The following is an 18,225-nucleotide window of genomic DNA, read 5'->3' on the forward strand; positions in this document are numbered from 1 at the left end:
AAGGGTCTTTTATTTTTTTTTTAAAGATTTTATTTATTTATTCATGAGAGACAGAGGGAGAGAGAGAGAGAGAGAGAGAGAAGCAGAGGGAGAAGCAGGCTCCCAAGGAGCAGGGAGCCCGATGCGGGACTCGATCCCAGGACCCTGGGCTCATGACCTGAGCCGAAGGCAGACGCTCAACATCTGAGCCACCCAGGCGCCCTAGGAAGGAGTCCTTAATCAGACGAGTACACCGAGGCAGGCATTGAGGACACGATGTGAAAAATCAGCCATTGCTGGGCTGCTTACTGTCTAGTGGGCGACTGGGAAGGGAGGAGCCTGTCAGCTGCAGCTTCCATTGCCGGGACGACCTCCCCAGCCCACATGGGCACAGGGCATCAACATTCAGTCCTCAGGTCTGCGAGGAGGGGCTGGGAGCTGACTGACGTCCCTATTCCCTTCTGGACATCCTTCCTATGAACTAATTTTTATTTTATTTTTTAAAATTTATCTATTTGAGAGAGAGCAGAAGTGAGCATGAGCTTGGGGGAGGAGCAGAGGGAGAAGCAGACTCCGCAGAGCAGGGAGCCCGACGCAGGGCTGGATCTCAGGACCCTGAGATCATGACCTGAGCTGAAGGCAGATGCTTACCCAACTGAGCCACCCAGGCACCCCTCCTATGAACTACTTTTGAGTGCTGGCAGCTGAAGAACTTAACTGATGGTTTGCACTGATGTTGACATGAGGTGGCATGGCCACTGGAGGCTCACAGGACATCGCCTCACAGCCTTCCACAAACCGTCTTCTGAAGGGCTGAGCCAGGGGCTGAGCTAATGTGGTATTCTGACATTATCAGCAGGTACAAGAAGCGGCGTGGGATGGGAGGTGATGCAGGAAGCAAGTCTCCTGACGTGGTATCCTGCAGACAACATGAGAAGGCAGACAATACCCTGTTCTGATGTTTGTGAAGAACTGATAAAAATATGTCAGAAGCCACAGCGTGAAAACGAGGCTGGGAGCTGGTCAGAGAAGGTGGCCACATGTCCGTGAGCGAGCTGGCCCTGCCCCCCTTCTCGCTCCCTCCCCTCCCAGGGTCTGAGTGTCCTGCTCGGCATTGTCTGCCTTTCAATCCCATTGTTAACACTGTATCTAACTCCAAGGCATCTTATTTATTTTAAAATCACAACTCCAAAGCCTCTTGTTCGAAGGGTAGTTTCAATTTATTGATGAACCAAAGAAACTAGCACAATGGGGCTGTGAAAGGCCAGGAGAGAGGGATAGGGGGTCGTTCTGCCCGCTCTCCCGTGCTTCCGGGATGTGCCCTCTGCACCTCAGGGGTGGCGCCCCTCGGAGGGGGAGGCCGGGTCTGCAGAGGGCACGGTTCTCTGCCCCTGTGTCAGGTGTGGGAAATTCTCCACACCCCCACCCCGCTGGCAGGACTCCCTCTGCGGCATCATCAATCGGCGCCGGGGACCTAAAAACACAGCCCTTGGAGAAAAGTTTTCCGGTCTGCAGCTCTGCTTTTTCATACCTTTGTATTCATTTGTGCCTGGAACAGCACATCTGGAGACAGACTGTAGACCTGGCCCACTAGATACTGTTATTCTTTTCTTCTCTGCTGCATAGTAGTCTAGATCCAGGTGGGTCCCTCTCACACTCCACAGAGAAAATAATAAGACCTTACGTTAGAGTTTTCAAAAGCGTGAACGTATGTTGCTTCATTTGAACCTGCGAGTAGCCCTGGGAGGGAGGCAGGCGAGCGTCGTGCTCCCAGGATCCCGAGGATGGCTGGGCTGGTGAAGCCAGGAGCCAGATCCAGGTCCTCCATCTCCTGGTCCAGGGCTCCTTCCACTCCACAAGATGAAGCGAGCTCACCTTGATGAGCACAGCAGCCTTCCGCTGAGAAGGGATGATGTGTCCTTCGGGCTGGCGGACCAAGGTGACTGGAGGTACAGAGCTTGTCAGTGGGCTCAGGGGAGAAACACACCTGAGTGAAATCTGGCATCAACAGCAGACGGGTAACTAGGGCAGGGCACGGGCATCTTGGACGAGGGTTTCCTGTTTTCTGGATTCTAACCTGGACCACACCGGGTGCTGTAGCTGGAACTCAGCAAAGTCCAGGAGGAGAGAAGGCATTCAGAGGACTTTCTCATCTAGCAATTTATTGATTCCTTCACACATCCTCTTGAGGTTGGGCCGGCAGTCTCCATCCAGACTATACAGGGTGGACAGGAACTCCACATCAGCAAAGTGGTTGAAGACATGGTTGATGCGCCCGTGGGTCCGGGGCGTCAGGTGTCGCTGTACCAGTTCATGCACCAGGTCCTTGCACTCGTGCAGGAGCTTGGAGAGCACGTTCCTGTCGAAGGTGTATTCCACCTCATAGAAGCTGACGATGGTCATGGCCGTCTGGTTCAGCTTCTTCCTGAGCTTCTCCACTATGACCAGCTCGTCCTGGCTGAACTGGTTGTGCCGGTAGAGTATTCCGATTTTGATTGCCACCTTGATCAAGTCTTTCATGATCTTGTGGGCTTCCTTCTTGTTGTGGGTGTGCTCTCTGGTGACTTTGTAGAGCTCATCGAAGATCTCGCTGCTGGTGTCATCAATCAACATGTTTGCCATGGTTTTGCTGGCGATCTTGCTCAGGATCTTCTTCTGGGCTTGAAGGGCAAGGCTCTTTGAACTAAAAACGTCGGGACCTATCATGAGGAAAGAGAGAAAAGTTATAGAAATATGAGAACCATTTATTATGTTTCTCCAAGGGAAACACACTAATTTGAACTTAGGTTCCTAGAGCAAAAACTCATGCCTTTAGATCCCACCGCTCCCTCACCAAACTCCACCAAAGCCCGGGATTGCTCCACTGTCCTCTCCACATACCATGCTTGTTTGCCCTCTTGAATCTTCTCAATCGCCCTCTTCCCTCTCTGGCAGGGGTCTCCTCTTTTCCGGGCCAAATCTCACCTTTCCAGACCTAGTTCATGCACAGTGCCTTCCTGACCCTATTAGCTCACAGAGAACCCCACCATTCAGTTGTGCAAATTACTGCTTAACGACAAGCATGTGGTACCAACACCAGCGCCATGTGCAAGGCGGACATACCCAGGCTGATCACGGCGGTCTTTTTGACTGAGTCTCAGAATCCATATTTTGAGTCTCAGGGGTCTTTTTCACGTTTCGTATCTTGGAAATTGGTATGTGTCTTACCGTCCCTGTTCCCAGGGGGCACTTGTGCTGTGGTTGTCGTCTTTATCTATATGAAAGCAATTTGCACAACAGGAGCCGGAGATTTGGGAGAAAAGTCAAGGGCACTCGGAGAAATACTGCCTCACCAACGCCCTCAGTTGGCATAGAGAACAGAAGGGCACCGTGTGTGAAACACACAGACAACTCCAAGTCAAAGATGCTTCAGACGAGTAGTGCCCTGAATGTGAAGCAGCTTAGAACAACCAAAGTCAATTGATGTCTCTTCTTTTCCACTTTATGAATGAACAAGAGTAATAGATGTTAACCCCCCCCACTATGTCTAAGTAAGTCCAAAAGGATCCTTCAATAAGTACAAAATTTCTAAGTAAAAAGAAAGCAGTCACTCACAGTTTAATTGGCAGCACATTCTTCTTTCTTAAGAGCACATAAAAGAGTCTCTTACAATTGATGGTGTCTTAGATTTGATGAACTACTCCATGAAGTCGCCAATTAGCTAGAGCTGACATCAGAAACCCACTGGCCATCTCTCTACGGTAGGTACACGTATTATTACTCTTCCAGAGGAGAGTCAGGTTGCCCGAGGACGGAGACAGTGTCTCCCACAGCACCCAGCTCCGTTCTGGGCACAGGGATGAAATGGTGTCTTCTAGGTAAAATACCAGAGAAACAGTGCAGAAGAAGAAGAAGGTAGTAAAATACAGTGCAAATTTATATTAAAAAGTAGTTTTCCTTTGAGAACTGAAGACCCTTCTAGGATCCATAGAGACTGTATCCAGTGCTCTGTGGCCACAGGGAAGTGACAGATAGGACAGGCAGAGTGGACACGTGGCCATACGTGCCGGGTTCTGCGAGCCTCGCCTGGCCACCCCACCTTATGTTCCACGTGCTCTGCCCACCCCGGACTCATTCGCTTGGTGGACAGTGATTAACACCCAGATGCTCAGGTCTCATGGACAGACTCAATAAACACTCCCACACAACTTAAACAAGGCTCATATGTACTCCCTCCACCCACCTGCCCCCTCACAACGGGCCCTGCCTTGCTCCCTCAGCCCTGGGCCCTTCCAGGACAGTGTCTCCTGCTCTCAGGCTTCTAGCTGTTTCTCAGGCTGCCAGCTCCGAGGGGCGCAGGCTGGAGTGGGGTTGGTGTGGCAGGGTCAGCAGCAGTAAGGCAGTCGGGGCCATGGGCACCCTACAGCCCAGGGAGCTCTCTCTCTCTCTCTCAAGTCTGAAACCATAGAATGTTCAAGCAACTTCGCAGTCAAGTGACCCTGACATGGGCAGGATGTTCCCTTCAGTCGAGGTGCAAAGGAAACCAACAGCATGTCCTGACTCTTCTTTACCATGAGAAAGTCCAGACCTCCTGATTTATGCCTTCCAGAGTTTGTAGCAAAAAATACTTCTGCCCAGTCTGACCATCTGCTACGGTCACCAGATCTTTGTGTGAATGACCTTTGTTCCCCAAACATCAAATTCGTATTCCATGGCACCTGGGTGGCTCAGTCGGTTAAGTGTTTGCCTTTGGCTCAGGGCATGATCCCAAGGTCCTGGGATCGAGCCCCGCATCGGGCTCCTTGCTCCTTGGGGAGCCTGCTTCTCCCTCTGCCTCTGCCTCTCTCTCTCATGAATAAATAAAATCTTAAAAAAAATTCATATTCCAAAGACAAATATTTACAAGTATTGAGGATGCTCAGAAGACTGTGCTGTATGCTTTAAAAAAAAAAAAGAAGAAGAAGAAATCAATCCCACAGAAGAAGATTTAAGACTTAAATAGTGGCCCTGCACTAAAATAGGTGTATGCCTACTCAGGTTATTATTCTGATGGGAACAATGGAATCTAGATGGATCTTTTCTAGAATATATATATATATAAATGAGTCATTTCTTTGTAGATATAGCTCCTCCTAAAAGCTGCCTGAGAACGAGGTGCATTAAGAGGCTCTCTAGAAATGCAGCAAGCACAGGGTGACACAGAAGCAGCAGATCAAATGCATAGACGGCCACGAGAATGTACGCTCCGTGAGAGCCAGGACCTGTGTCTAAGCCCTACCATGTGCCCGGTGCTTCACGCACTGGTGGCCCAGGGCAGGTGCTGGGGGAGGAAGGGAGTGCGGGCTGGCACTGCGCCAGGTGTTTCTTGGTTCTCACTGGTGGCTGAAGCTGCCATTTTTATCAAGGCTTCCTTCCTAGTCTTTTCCCCTCCAGCAATCCCAACATTCTTCTCTGGACCAGTAGCTGTCACACCTTTTGCTCATATATTCCCATAAGAATTTTGAAAAACTACGCACCTCCTTGCACCCTTAACTTGACAGCAAGTATTTTTCACCTTAAGGTTAAACAGTTATAATTTGTAAATAGATATAACTTCTACATATTATAAAGTGAGTATTTAAAAATTAGCCTGTTAAATCATTCTTTTAAATATGTCCAGTATAACATAGCACTACAGTGATATAACACAAGCTCTTCTTTAAAAATTAGAAATGTTAGAGATGCCTGGGTGGCTCAGTGGGTTAAGCATCTGCCTTCAGCTCAGGTCATGATCCCAGGGTTCTGGGATTGAGCCCCACATCGGGCTCCCTGCTCAGCGGGGAACCTGCTTCTCCCTCTCCCTCTGCCTGCCGCTCCCCCTGCTTGTACTCATTTTCTCTCTCTCTCTGTCAAATAAATAAAATCTTTAAAAAAATTAGAACTGTTACATTGTTCTTTGGCCCCCCTTGAAATTGTATCTCTATTCCATGACACCCAGAGAATTTTAACTTAATATATTTTTATGCTTGAAAATGTTTTATTTGATCAATTCATCATAATTCTCTACAGCCAAAGGATGCATACAAATTGAAATTTAAATTAAAAGACGATTCCAATGATCATAAATCTCCAAGCCTTAAAACATTTCTTCTAGAGTGAGTTATTTTGGGGTACAATATAAAATATTAAAATGTTGATAAACACTAAACATAAAAAATAAATTTTTATTGGAGATGCACCTCCAAATGAGATGTTAGGGGTGGGTTTGGCGTCTTCAAAGAGGCACCACAAACACCAAAGCGCCACGTCCTCCCTGTGTCTGACCAGGAAGGTTCTGCACCCCAGGGTGATATATTTGTCCCTGTGAGAGTCTTCATGGGTGAGAACTCTGACTAAAAACAGTGGAAAGGAGAGAGGTCCACCATGCTTTGACCTCAGGCTGTTTCTCAGGCAGGAAAGTGTGAAAAGAGTATGTATTGAGGTGAGAAAGAGGAGTTGGATCTATAAATCAATTCCCTCAAAATCGTCCTCATCTGCACATCACATGGGAGGTCTCTGGACTCTGGGCAGTGCGAACACTACACAGAATTCTCCTCTTCGGTGAGAGCAGTAGAGTTCCAAGAGGTGATAAGTAGTACTCTCTGGGGGTAAAGAGATTCTTGACCAAATAAGTTTGGAAAATACTGGGTTAAGCCATTAGACAGATTTCTTTTCCTGTGAGACTTTAAAACACTCCTTTAATACATTAAGGTGTTTTATCAACTCTCTGGGAGGGCTGGGTGTGGTAGGCAGAATAACGCCCCGCCGCCAAGATGTCCGTGTCTTAGTCTCTGGAACCTGTGAGTGTGACCCAACAAAAGAGACTTTGCAGATGGGACTGAGTGTAAGGATTTGGAGATGGAGAAATTACTCTGCATCATCCAGCGAGCCTGATACAATCACAGGGGTCTTTCAAAGTGAAGGAGGGAGGCAGGAGAGAGTGGGCCAGAGGGGTCCATGATGGTGGAAGTAAAGGGTCAGAGTGATGTGATCGCTGGCTTTGGAGATGGAGGAGGGAGCCACCAGCCAAGGAATGTGGCTAGCTTCTAGAAGCTGGAAAAGGGAAGGAAACACAATCTCCCCTAGGGCCTCCAGGAAGAATGCAGCCCTGAGGATAACACTGATTTTTAGCCCTGTAAAACCCACTTAGGATTTCTGATCTCTAGAGTTGTAAGAGGATAAATCTGTGTTGTTGGAAGCCACTAAGTCTGTGGTAATCTGCTTTGTAATAGCAGCAATAATTCACGTGGATAGACGTGATGTAGCTTTTCCCAAGTTTATCTGGTCAGGGAATTCTTTTTGTCTTTTGAGTAGAGTGACCAACTGCCCTGGTTTGCCAGGATTGAGGGGTTTCCCATATAGCTGACTTTCAGTGCTGGAACTAGGTAAGTGGCAGGCACGTTGGGACAAGTGGGTCACCCTAATCCGAAGCCACCAGTGAGGCGTATATCACTGAGTTAAACATTGAAGAACAGAGAAGTAATAAAAATTTCAGAGGATGGCAGAAAATCATACATACCTGCCATTCAAGACGCTATCATCTCAGCAGGTAAGTTGTACACTCATATTACCACATTTACTGCCCCTCTCTACTTGCTTTTTATTTCTGTAATTAAACTTAACCCTTGTTTGCTCATTTTGGGCAAAGTCCCTTTTGTCCTTTGGTTGCTCTGCAGTTATTGAACACTTCCTATTAGTCTGGCTCTATATGAAGTGCTACGGGGGAAATCCCTCCAAAATATCCATTTGGGTCCCACTCTGAATATGGTCCTGCAGGGACGGGAGACACAGACAAATGAAACAAAATTCAGAAACATGTGAAATAGCCCAGAACGGCTTGAGTGAGAACAGCTGGGGACAGCTAAAGGCAGACTTGAATGTGGATAGATGGGGGTGGCTACCATGTTACAAAGTGGCTTCTAAAGCCAAAGATACAGGCTGGTAACTTCCCCCTAATCACAAAGGCTGGTTTTCCTGCTAAGTTTTCAGCCATCTCTATTGTATAAGAATGTGTTATTTACCTATACGGGGATTTAGGGTACAGCCTTCCAGGGTGAGGGCTCAGGAGGGTCACAGGTGTAACGTCTCTGAAGCCCAAAATATCAAGAGTCTACAGCAGGGGAACCCAAGGATCACCAAAATTACCAAGAAAGCTTTAAGAAACAACAACAAACAAGTAAATTCTCCTACTCTACCCCAGACTGCCAGTATGAAAATCTTCAGGAGAGGGCTAGTAATCCCAAGCTCCCTACATGACTCTGACGTGCTGCGTGTAAGACCCACTGATCGGGACATGCCCCGACATGGATCCGACTGAACACTTCTCCTGCTAGGTGCTCTGGGAGAGAAGGGTCTGTGGTCAGTTACAATGAGCTTGTGGGTGACCACAGATTATGGCTGGCTCTTGAGGCTTTGCCGTACTGGATAGCTTATTAAAGGCTTTGAGATGTCCCACTGTAAAGACACCTGTGTAGTTTTGTTTAGTCTTCCTACTCTCAAACTTACTGAGCCTTACAAAATTTGTACACACACACAATCATCTTGCAGTATATATTATGAAAAATGCTGGGATAGGATTGAGAGAAATAAAATCAAGACACTCTGGTCAACTTTTACAACTCCCAGGGATCTGCTGGACAGGGGTGAGGAGAACCAACGTCTCCAACAGGTGTGCATGATTAAAGGGAGGGTGTGTAACAATGAGGGAGAGCCAGAGGGGCAGTCCTATTCAGAAGACTTTTGCACAGAGAAATCTTCGGACTGCTTCCTTCCATCCTTTCTTCTCTCTCAACCTTCTGCAGGGGGACTACGTGGGTGATCAGGGAGGAAGAGTGCTGGCTGAGAGGAAGAATGCGAGTTTTGGGAGCCAAGGTCAGGAGTGTACTTGGATATTTGGGGAAACAGGCCTAACCGGTGGACACATATTTGTTTTGGGAAAACATCAAGAGATCCAGGCTAGGTCTTGGAGAAAACTGTCCCCTCGTTGCCGTGTACAAGCCTTTGGAAGGCTGTTTTGGCCAGGGATAATTCTCTTAACCGTGTTCGTACAAAAGTTCCCATTCCCCAGCCATGAAAGCTAATGAGTTGTTTACAACACCTCAGAATCTCTGAGAATGGAGACAAAAATGTGATCATTCAGCTACTATATAGCTCCCCTGACTGGTACCAAGAGACAAGATGGAGGCTGTGAAACTGATCGCTGTGTCATAAACAGGGGCTTTCTTACACCAAGATTGATGGAGAAGCTCCAGTGAGAGCAATGTGAGGTTCGTGCTCTTAGAATAAGCCCTCTTAGAATATTTACAAGGAAAAGAAAAGTTTCAGAGCTATGTTGGGAGACTCCATGACAATGGTAGCCAACTAGTTCGGAGAGAGAAAGCAAAAGATAATTTAAGCAGGTCCTTCACTAAACAGGAAAGTGCTGGGGCCGGCCTGAGTTGATGCTTCTATAAATGATGTCCAGCCGTAGTACAAGGGATGTTTCCACATTTCTAGACAACACTAAGCTCTCCCAGATGGTGAAATGCCAAACTGGTGGTGATACACAGCAGGAAGATCTTACCGAGCTGGGTGAGTGGGCAGAAAAGAGGCAGATGAGCTCTAGCGTGGTAAGAGCAGGTAGTACACGTTGGGAAAAATAAAGCAAATGCTGGTTATGAGGGATGAAGCGCTCTGAGCATCTGCCCAGGATGTGCTGAAGTACAGAGGGCCTGGGGGACAGACTCCACCCTTCTCTTCCTACTCTCGGGGCTCTGTAACTTCTCTGCTTCCAGTTAATGCGAGTGTGGATGGCTGTGTCAAAATAATAAAATTGGAAATTATCTGTCTTAGCCAGTGGTACACACAGGATCACGTCACTTCTGTAAACAGCCTAAGATGATGATGGCAAGGAAGAGAGTCAGCTAAAAGTGGGAAGTAGAAGTTAGGAGTGGAGACGGTACCCAGAGCAAAACACCGTCTGTCCGGGGCACCTGGGTGGCTCAGTCATTAAGCGTCTGCCTTCGGCTCAGGTCATGATCTCAGGGTCCTGGGATCGAGCCCCGCATCGGGCTCCCTGCTCAGCGGGAAGCCTGCTTCTCCCTCTCCCACTCTCCCTGCTTGTGTTCCCTCTCTATGTCTCTGTCAAATAAATAAATAAAATCTTAAACAACAACAAAAAACCACACCATCTGTCAAAGCAGAAGACCCAGCGTCCAAGGAACGTGGGAGGGGCAAGACCCCGAGCAGAGGGCAATTAGCGGTAGTCCAAATTTCTGGCACGCAATCACTTATACATGACTATTGGGGAGAAAGTTCAAGCAAGCCTCCTTCAGATGCAGCAGCCTCACAAACTACTGGAACTTTCATGATGAGCACCTGTCTTTCTGTTCACCTGCACATGCACCCAGCAAAGCTGGCTGCACTGGTCATGTCCCTTGGGCTCCCTCCTTCACTACTGATAAGGGGCCAGGAGCCAGTGGGGAGACTGATAGTGTCTCCCCACCCTTCCTGCTTCCTTGTCTGTCCTCTGTGTGAACGATGAGGAAGGGGCTGGCTTTGGGGGTGAGGTGGTCTTCAGGATGGGACAAAATACCTTCTAGAGAAGACACTGCCTCTGCTTCAGTTCTTGTTTGTCCCCATGTAGCTACAGGGACAAACTATTAAGCAACCTTAAGTAGTGTTTCGAAATGCGAACCTAACAGAGTTATGGTTTCCAGAAAGATTACTAATTGAGTTGTTGCATCTCCAGTGGAGTCAAACTAGAAACCGCTGTCCTTCCCTTGTGGATTATATACTGCTGGAATATTAAAAACATGGCGCTGGAGGAGGTACAATGAAACAAAATCATTGAGTGATGGTGGGGTCTTTGGGTTCGGGACAAGCAAAAACTTGGATCCTCCCCTCTCTCCACAGAGAAATGATCAAAGCTTGGGAGCCCATGAAAAAAAGCCTTTGTTGGTCTAGTCCCTTTCATACTTGAATGAGATGGCATTTTTGGGACTTAAAAAAGGTATTTTGGGATGTCTTAAAAGGCATCACAGTAAAACTTGGATGGCATGGGAGGGTTAGGAATGCATTTTGCTGACTGCAGGTCAGTCCAGCATATCCTTGAGCATTCTTCGGGGCTGGGCCTCTCCCACCCCTCCAAAGAGAGCCACCTGCCTTGAGCGCATACCTCCTGGGCTCACCTCTGCGGCTGAGACCTGAGGTCCCCCCAATTTCCACTACTGCGGTAAGAAGCAAGCAGCCTGTGGGTCCTACAGGTGGGGTCACTGTGATGTGCCGGGCAGCAGCCTCTGCCAGGTAACACTGCATGGTGTGCAAAATGAAAATATTAGAACCTCTGTTTCTGCCTCCTTGTTTTCTTAGGAGAGAAGTGAAGCTTTCCTAACACTGAACATGCAGGCTGACCGGGGTACCCACTGGCGGGTGGCATTCTAAGGGAAGTGGGGAAAGTCCCCCACTCAGGGTTTGGAGGGTATTTAGTGTATCCCTCACTTGTTTATCCCCTTTCAAAAGTTTTGATATATTTCAGCATTTGTTTATGTGTGCTTGGTTAAACAGTCTCAGTGATTATATTATTTAGTTTTAACTAAACCCTCACAAAATGGACCAGTGATTTCAGAAGATTCCTGCAAGCAACCAAGCTGAGGACTGAAGACAATACACTAATCATACCAGCATAAGTGAAGAGCAAGGAAATGGCAGAGCTGACGATTATCCTCCTCATCGTAAGAGCTTTCCCACAGCCAAATTATAAGGTAAAAGTAATGATCTAATCAGATTGACAAGAAATAGGCCATAAAAATTTCAAAAATTCTAATAAGACGATTTGAAACATTTTACTTGCCTTGAGATATTCCCCAAGGTATTAGGAAGCCATGGCAATTAGTAAGACAGTGAAATGCACTGTGATTTTGATTTTAGCTTGTCCTATGGGTGATGGGGAGGGGCACTCAGGAACAGCACAGATGAGTGTGGGCGGGGGCAGGGATGAATCGAGGATGACGTTGAGGGCTTCTCCTAGCTTGGGAAACTGGGGGGTGGGGAGCAACGAAGGCACCACCAACTGAACGAGGCATCTAGGAGCTTGTGGGGTGGATGAATTCAGTCCTTAGCACGCTGAGTTCCAGGGGCTCTAGGGGAATCTGGGTGGAGAAGGTCACGGGAGCCTGTCCAGTAGGCACCTCACACCCACCTGTCCCACCCTGAGCTTCCTATTTTTCCACCCAAACTCTACCCCTTTGCATCAAGCAGGAGCCGGTGAAAAGACCCATCTTCCCTAAAGAATTTGTCAGTGGGGGATCCTGAGAGATAAACAGGTTCTTCCTTAAAAATTCAACTATCTAAAATTAGCTGGTTAAAGTATAGTCTCTATTCACAGCTTGCTGGGAATCACTTCAGTCAGAGCCACACTGTGTCCCTCCGAGGGATTCTCTCTCCCCTCTTTGGGCCCACCACCAAACTGCCCTTCCTAGTAAATGAAAAATGAGGGTAGGAAATGAGAGGCAGGCTTGGGTATGGCAAGACTGGGAGGGAGGGTGGAAGGAAGAAGGACCGAGTTGCCAGACAAGCAAATGGGGAGTAAGTAGTGTCGCACTGGCCAGTTGTTCTGCCTCCAGCTCAGGCTTGGTTGGAAATCTTGCCTCTGGCCCAGGCCTGGGAGCAGGCACAGAGTTTGGGCTTTGCCCTTGGTGGCTGCTCAGTCCTCGAGAGTCATTCATCCAGTGGTTTAGAAATGATTTGAGTGTTTTTGGGGGACCAAGCATGATGAATCTTTCCAGCTGTACTGGACATTTCAGGATGCTGTGCAAAGACACAGAAAAACAATGGTAGTCAAAATGGGACACTTCTTACAGGAGAGCTGATTCTGATTGTTGCAACACCTTGCACTGAATCATTACTCTTTTTTTTTTTTTAAGATTTATTTATTTGTCAGAGAGACAGAGAGAGAGAGATAGAGAGCGCACGTGAGAACAAGCAAGGGAAGCTGCAGGCAGTGGGAAAAGCAGGCTCCCCGCTGAGCAGAGCCTGATGTGGAGACCTGATCCCATGACCCTGGGATCATGACCTTAGCCAAAGGCAGACGCTTAACCTACTGAGCCACCCAGGTGTCCTGAATAATTACTCTTTAAAAATAGCATTTGATTATCTTTAAGGAGAAGACCAAGTTTTTTTTATTTCAAAAAATTCCTGGAAAAAAACCCAAAAACTGAAAACCAAACAAACCTAAAAATTCCTGGGCCTTGAAATAACTTACTGTTCCAAGTAAGGTGAAGAGAGATTGGCAGGGTCAGCTGTAAGACCTACTCTCATTATCTCATTTTGTCTTAGACCCCTCCAATCAACCCACCCATCAGCACTGAGCAACTAGTCAACTAATAATCATGTCACAGATACTATGAACTGAGCACAGATTATATACCTGGGGTGGTGGATACCACGTATTTGATCTTCACAAGAGTTCTTCAAGAGAGGGATGGTGAGTCTCATTTTACAGATGAGGAATCTGAGCCATAGCAGATTTAAGTAATTCACTCAAAGCTATGGGGCTAGTAAGCAGCACAACTGCTGTTGGGCCCAAGTTCAAATCAACTCCAGACAAAGCCCGCCATCTTTGTCTTCTGGCATATGCTTTCAGAAAATCATCCTTGGCTCCTGAATGTCTGTGATTTCTCACTTATTTGAGACATTAAATAGGCTTCAATTTAAATCCCCATCTAGTGAGGAGATTTACACTTCATCATTTTTTTTAAATACAAAAAAAGCCATTCTTATGTGATAGAACAATACCACGTATTCATCAAAACTTCAAGATAGATGTTGCTTTCATTTTTAGAGGGAATTCTATATACTTCAACAGAGTTACAGATGGATTTTGTTTTTCCTATTGATTTACAGCCAGCTCTGAAAAGTGAATGAGTGATGATTTTACTTACCAGAGCTAACTGAGGCAGATGCGTGTGAAGTCACTGGGGGCTGAATCATCTCCCAACTCCACAGGTTAATTTTGGAGATCTGAGAGAGATTTTTGTCTTACTGCAGTAGAAGAGCAACCATCACGAAACACAACGTCTACTTACATGATTTCTTGAAACAAAGCTTATTCATCCCCTCCCCCACTCTCCCTTGCATCTTAGTAAGTAACTGGTGTCTCTGGATGGTAGATCACATCCAGGCGTAATAACAGAGTCCCCTTCCGCAGTGCTTTATGCACACGAACTCATCATGCCCTTGCGACAACTCTATGAGCACACACCACCATCATCATCATCATCATCAACATCAGCAATGGCATTTGACGTCTTCCATCCAAGGAATCCACAGCAGAGAGATTAAATAGCTTGTGTGAAGCCACCATTCAGGAAGTGGCAGAGCTGGGTTCACACCCGGAAGAGGGCCCCAGAGTCCCATGCTTCACCCCTCCACACTAAACTGCCATTCGCGAGTGACAACCATCAATTAGTTTAAAGGTGTTTTGAATTACTGCCCACTTGAAAATGGAAATGGTTTCCCCCCCTCAGAAAAATTAATTTTTTAAAAATCATGACACATTTCAAGTATGTAGACAGAATAGAAGATAATCTAACAAACTCTAGTCATTGGGCCACTGCCCAGACTGGGACAAATCTCAGTATTTTGTCCTCGGAGACAGAGCGAGGTAAAAAGCCCTTTGTTTTCAGCTCCCTCTCTCCCCTTCTATCTCCCCAGATCTAACTGCACTTCGGAAGCTGATGTGTCTTTGTCTCCTCCACGTTTTTACAGTTTTGCCTCATGAGGAAGCATGCATCACCGGTATATTGTTTAGAGTATTTTTAAACTTCAGATAAGGGTGTCATACTACACAGATTTTTCTGCAACTCTTCATTCAATATCATGCTTTCAAAATTTATCGAATCTAGTCATTTAGTTGCTTACGTGAATATACGATGTCTCCATGTTTCCTGATGATGGACATTTAAGTTCTTTCTCCTTTCTGCAAGCAATAAAGTCCACAGACCTGTCTCTCTGTGCACACACACGACAGTCTCCTTGGTTCTACATCTAGAATGTGCCTGCCGGCTCCTGGGCCGGAGGCTGCCGGTTGCTTTGCAGCAAGACAGCACTAATTTTCACTCTCACCAGCAGCCTGTGAGTGCCTGCAGTTCCATTTCCTCATCAACACCTCAAATAGGCCACCTTTTAATTTTCTGCCAATCTGATAGGTACAAAATAGTATCTTGTTTTAATAGATCTTTCTCTGCTAGTGAAATTCAATGTATTTTTGTGTATATTGAGCATTCAGGTCTTTCCTCTGTGAATTGCTTATTCATAGAATTTACTAACTCCTCTCCCCGGGGCCCCCCCCCGCCACAATTGGATTGGACGTCTTTTTCTGGCTAATTTGTAGGAAATTCTTTTTTTTTTTTTTAAGATTTTATTTGAGAGAGAGAGGGCAAGCGAGCACAAGCAGGGGGAGGGGGAGAAGCAGAGTCCCCACCGAGCAGGGAGCCCGACGTGGGGCTCGATCCCAGGACCCTGAGATCATGACCTGAGCCAAAGGCAGATGCTCAACTGATTGAGCCACCCAGGTGCCCCTGCAGGAGCCTTTAATATGCTGTGGATTCTAATCCTCTGCTGATCACATGAGTTGCAACTATCTCCTTCCAGTCTGTAGCATTACCTTTTCACTTTATTTGTGGTGTCTTTAGTCCTACAGAAGTTAATATTTTTAACATAAGTCAAATTTATCAATGTTTTCCTTTATTGTTAAGTGCGTTTTGTATCTCATTTTAAGAAATCCTTTCCTGCCATGAGGTGAGAAGTGAGTGTCATATATTTTCCAGAAGTTTTAAGGTTTTGTTTCCCACATTTAGGTCATTAATCCATTTGGCATTTATTTGTGCATATTGCATGAGGTACCTTTTTCTCCTCACAATTTGTTCAATTTATTGAATAGTTCATCCTTGTCCCACTGACCTGTTAGGCCACCTTTTTCTAATCAAATTTCCAAATTGTGCAGGTCTGTGTCCTTTACTCTGTTCTACTGAACTATTTCGGTGCTGGCACCACACTGTATTAACTACTATAACTCAGAGTAAGTCTTGATAGGCCGTAGGGAAGATCCCCCCCACCATTTTATTCTTCCTAGAAATGGTCTTGACTGTTCTTGCCTTTGCTCTTCCATATAAATTTTAAGATCATTTGACCAAATGCCACGAACACCCTGTATTAATCCAGAGCAAACAGGTATCCTTATGATATCAAGCCTCCCACCCATTAGCATGATATATCTCTCCATTTAGTCAGATCTTCTGTGTCCTTCGATAACGCTTTAAGAGTCATTTCCATGAAACTCTTATATATCTTTCATTAGATTTACTTCTGGGTACCATAGTGTTTTGGTTGCTACTGCAAGTATAATTTTTTTCTATTATAGTTCCTAAATGGTTATTAGTGATATATAGGAACCCAATTGATTCATGTATCTCCAACTGAGAAATTTTGTGAGTTCTGTAACTAGTTCTAATTGATTTTATGTAGCATTTCTCAGATTTTTTTACTTGGACAACTACACTGCCTCACAAAATAATCTTCTACCTCCCGTTTCTTTTTCTTGCCTTGTATGCTGACTCGTAAGGGTGCTATTTGATATCCTGTCTTGTTCTCGACTAACAGAATGGCCTCTAAAATCCTCCCTGCCCCCCACCCTGGCCACATATAATCTCTGTTGTGGGTTTTTGATGGATACCACTTATCAAATTAAAGAATCCTCCATCTGCTTCTGTTTTGCTAATAAGGCTTTGTTTGAAGGTAGAAATGTGTATCTAATTTTATCAAATACTTTGTACCTATGACGATCACCATATGGTTTATCCCTTTTAATATGTGAATTTAACCAATTATTAAACGGCTTTCTGATTTAAATCATCATTGCTTTCCCACAAGCCCCACTTCATCATAATGCATATTACATATGTACGTTATATATATAGTATGTATGAATATACACGTATATAATATACAGAGGAATTCCATACTAAGTATTGTATTTAGCATTTTGCAACTATGCTCAAAGGTGAGATTGGCCTATAACTTTTTCCTAGTACAGTCCGTCTGATTTTGATGTTCGAGTAAACTAGCCTCATGAAATGGACTGTGTAGCCTTCTTGTTTTGGGTTTTTTTTTTTAAGATTTTATTTATTTATTTGACAGAGAGAGAGAGCACAAGTAGGCAGGGTGGCAGGCAGAGGGAGAGGGAGAAGCAGGCTCTCCGATGAGCAGGGAGCCTGACGCGGGGCTTGATCCCAGTACCCTGGGATCATGACCTGAGCCGAACGCAGCCACTTAACCGACTGACCCACCCAGGTGCCCCGCCTTCTTGTTTTTTAAAGGTTTAGTAAAACTCACCCATAAACCCACTTGTGACAAGTGTTGTGTTTTGAGACCGGGGATGAGTGGAGAATCAATTTCTTTAATGTTTATTCATGTGTAGAAGAGCAATAATCCCCCCAAATCAACACATACTTATGATTTTTTTTAAACTATTTTAAGCTCTCTAGATTTTTCTTTTCTTTCCCTAGAGCACCCACAAAGTAGGTAGCTGCTGTGAATGATAGATCACTCTCAGGAATAAAGTGATAAACACCATCCACTGGTGTAATTTTGAATACTATTCTCCTTGTTTTATTTTAAGAGGGGAGACCAAGTATCTATTTCTCAAAATATTTTCTTTCACAATATTACAAAAAATGATTAATAAGTATTGAGAAAAGTCAGAAAAGATGCATACACCAAAGGAAGAAAATGAGTCCCCCACAACCCCATCATGCATCACAGTCACCATGTATATATTCTGCCAAACATTCTCCCAGGCATATGCCCTTTCCCATTCACAGATACATGATCAACGAACACTATATTCTAATCTACGGAAAATAACAAATAACCTAGTAGCAGGCTGCGTGATGGGGGAAAGGGTGTCCAAAGGGGTCTACTAGCATATAGCAGGATTCTCTTCTATTGCCCCTTCCTAAGCCAGGTGGTGGTGGGAGACACCGAGGAGGAGCCCCATACACAGACCCCCTGGCTCTGTCCACCTCATCCCAGCCCTCCCAGCAGATGCCTGCTTGTTGGATGTCAGTCAGAGGACATGCTGAAATCAGACGCCACAGGGTGTCTCATCCCTTCACACGGATGGCTCTGCCTTAGCCCAGCTGGCTGAAGACAGGAAGGTGACAGGAAGGTGACAGCCAATCAGTCCCAGAAATCCAGTCGGCTCTCCCTGGG

The 18,225-nt window shown here is 45.9% G+C and overlaps 1 protein-coding gene across 1 annotated transcript in view; it reads right to left on the reverse strand.

Moving 5' to 3' along the window:
- Nucleotides 1-2,115: 2,115 nt before the first annotated feature.
- Nucleotides 2,116-18,225, reverse strand: part of TIPE3 (TNF alpha induced protein 8 like 3) — a 34,614-nt gene continuing 18,504 nt past the window's right edge. The window contains exon 2 of the mRNA XM_088025123.1: nt 2,116-2,678. Within this exon, the coding sequence (XP_087881249.1) occupies nt 2,116-2,678 (563 nt within the window). The remainder of the gene's footprint in view (nt 2,679-18,225) is intronic.

Source organism: Eumetopias jubatus, unplaced genomic scaffold (assembly GCF_037043125.1).
Source record: "Eumetopias jubatus isolate StellerSeaLion01/CBP00866 unplaced genomic scaffold, mEumJub1_p1.0 scaffold_7, whole genome shotgun sequence".
Classification (NCBI taxonomy): domain Eukaryota; kingdom Metazoa; phylum Chordata; class Mammalia; order Carnivora; family Otariidae; genus Eumetopias; species Eumetopias jubatus.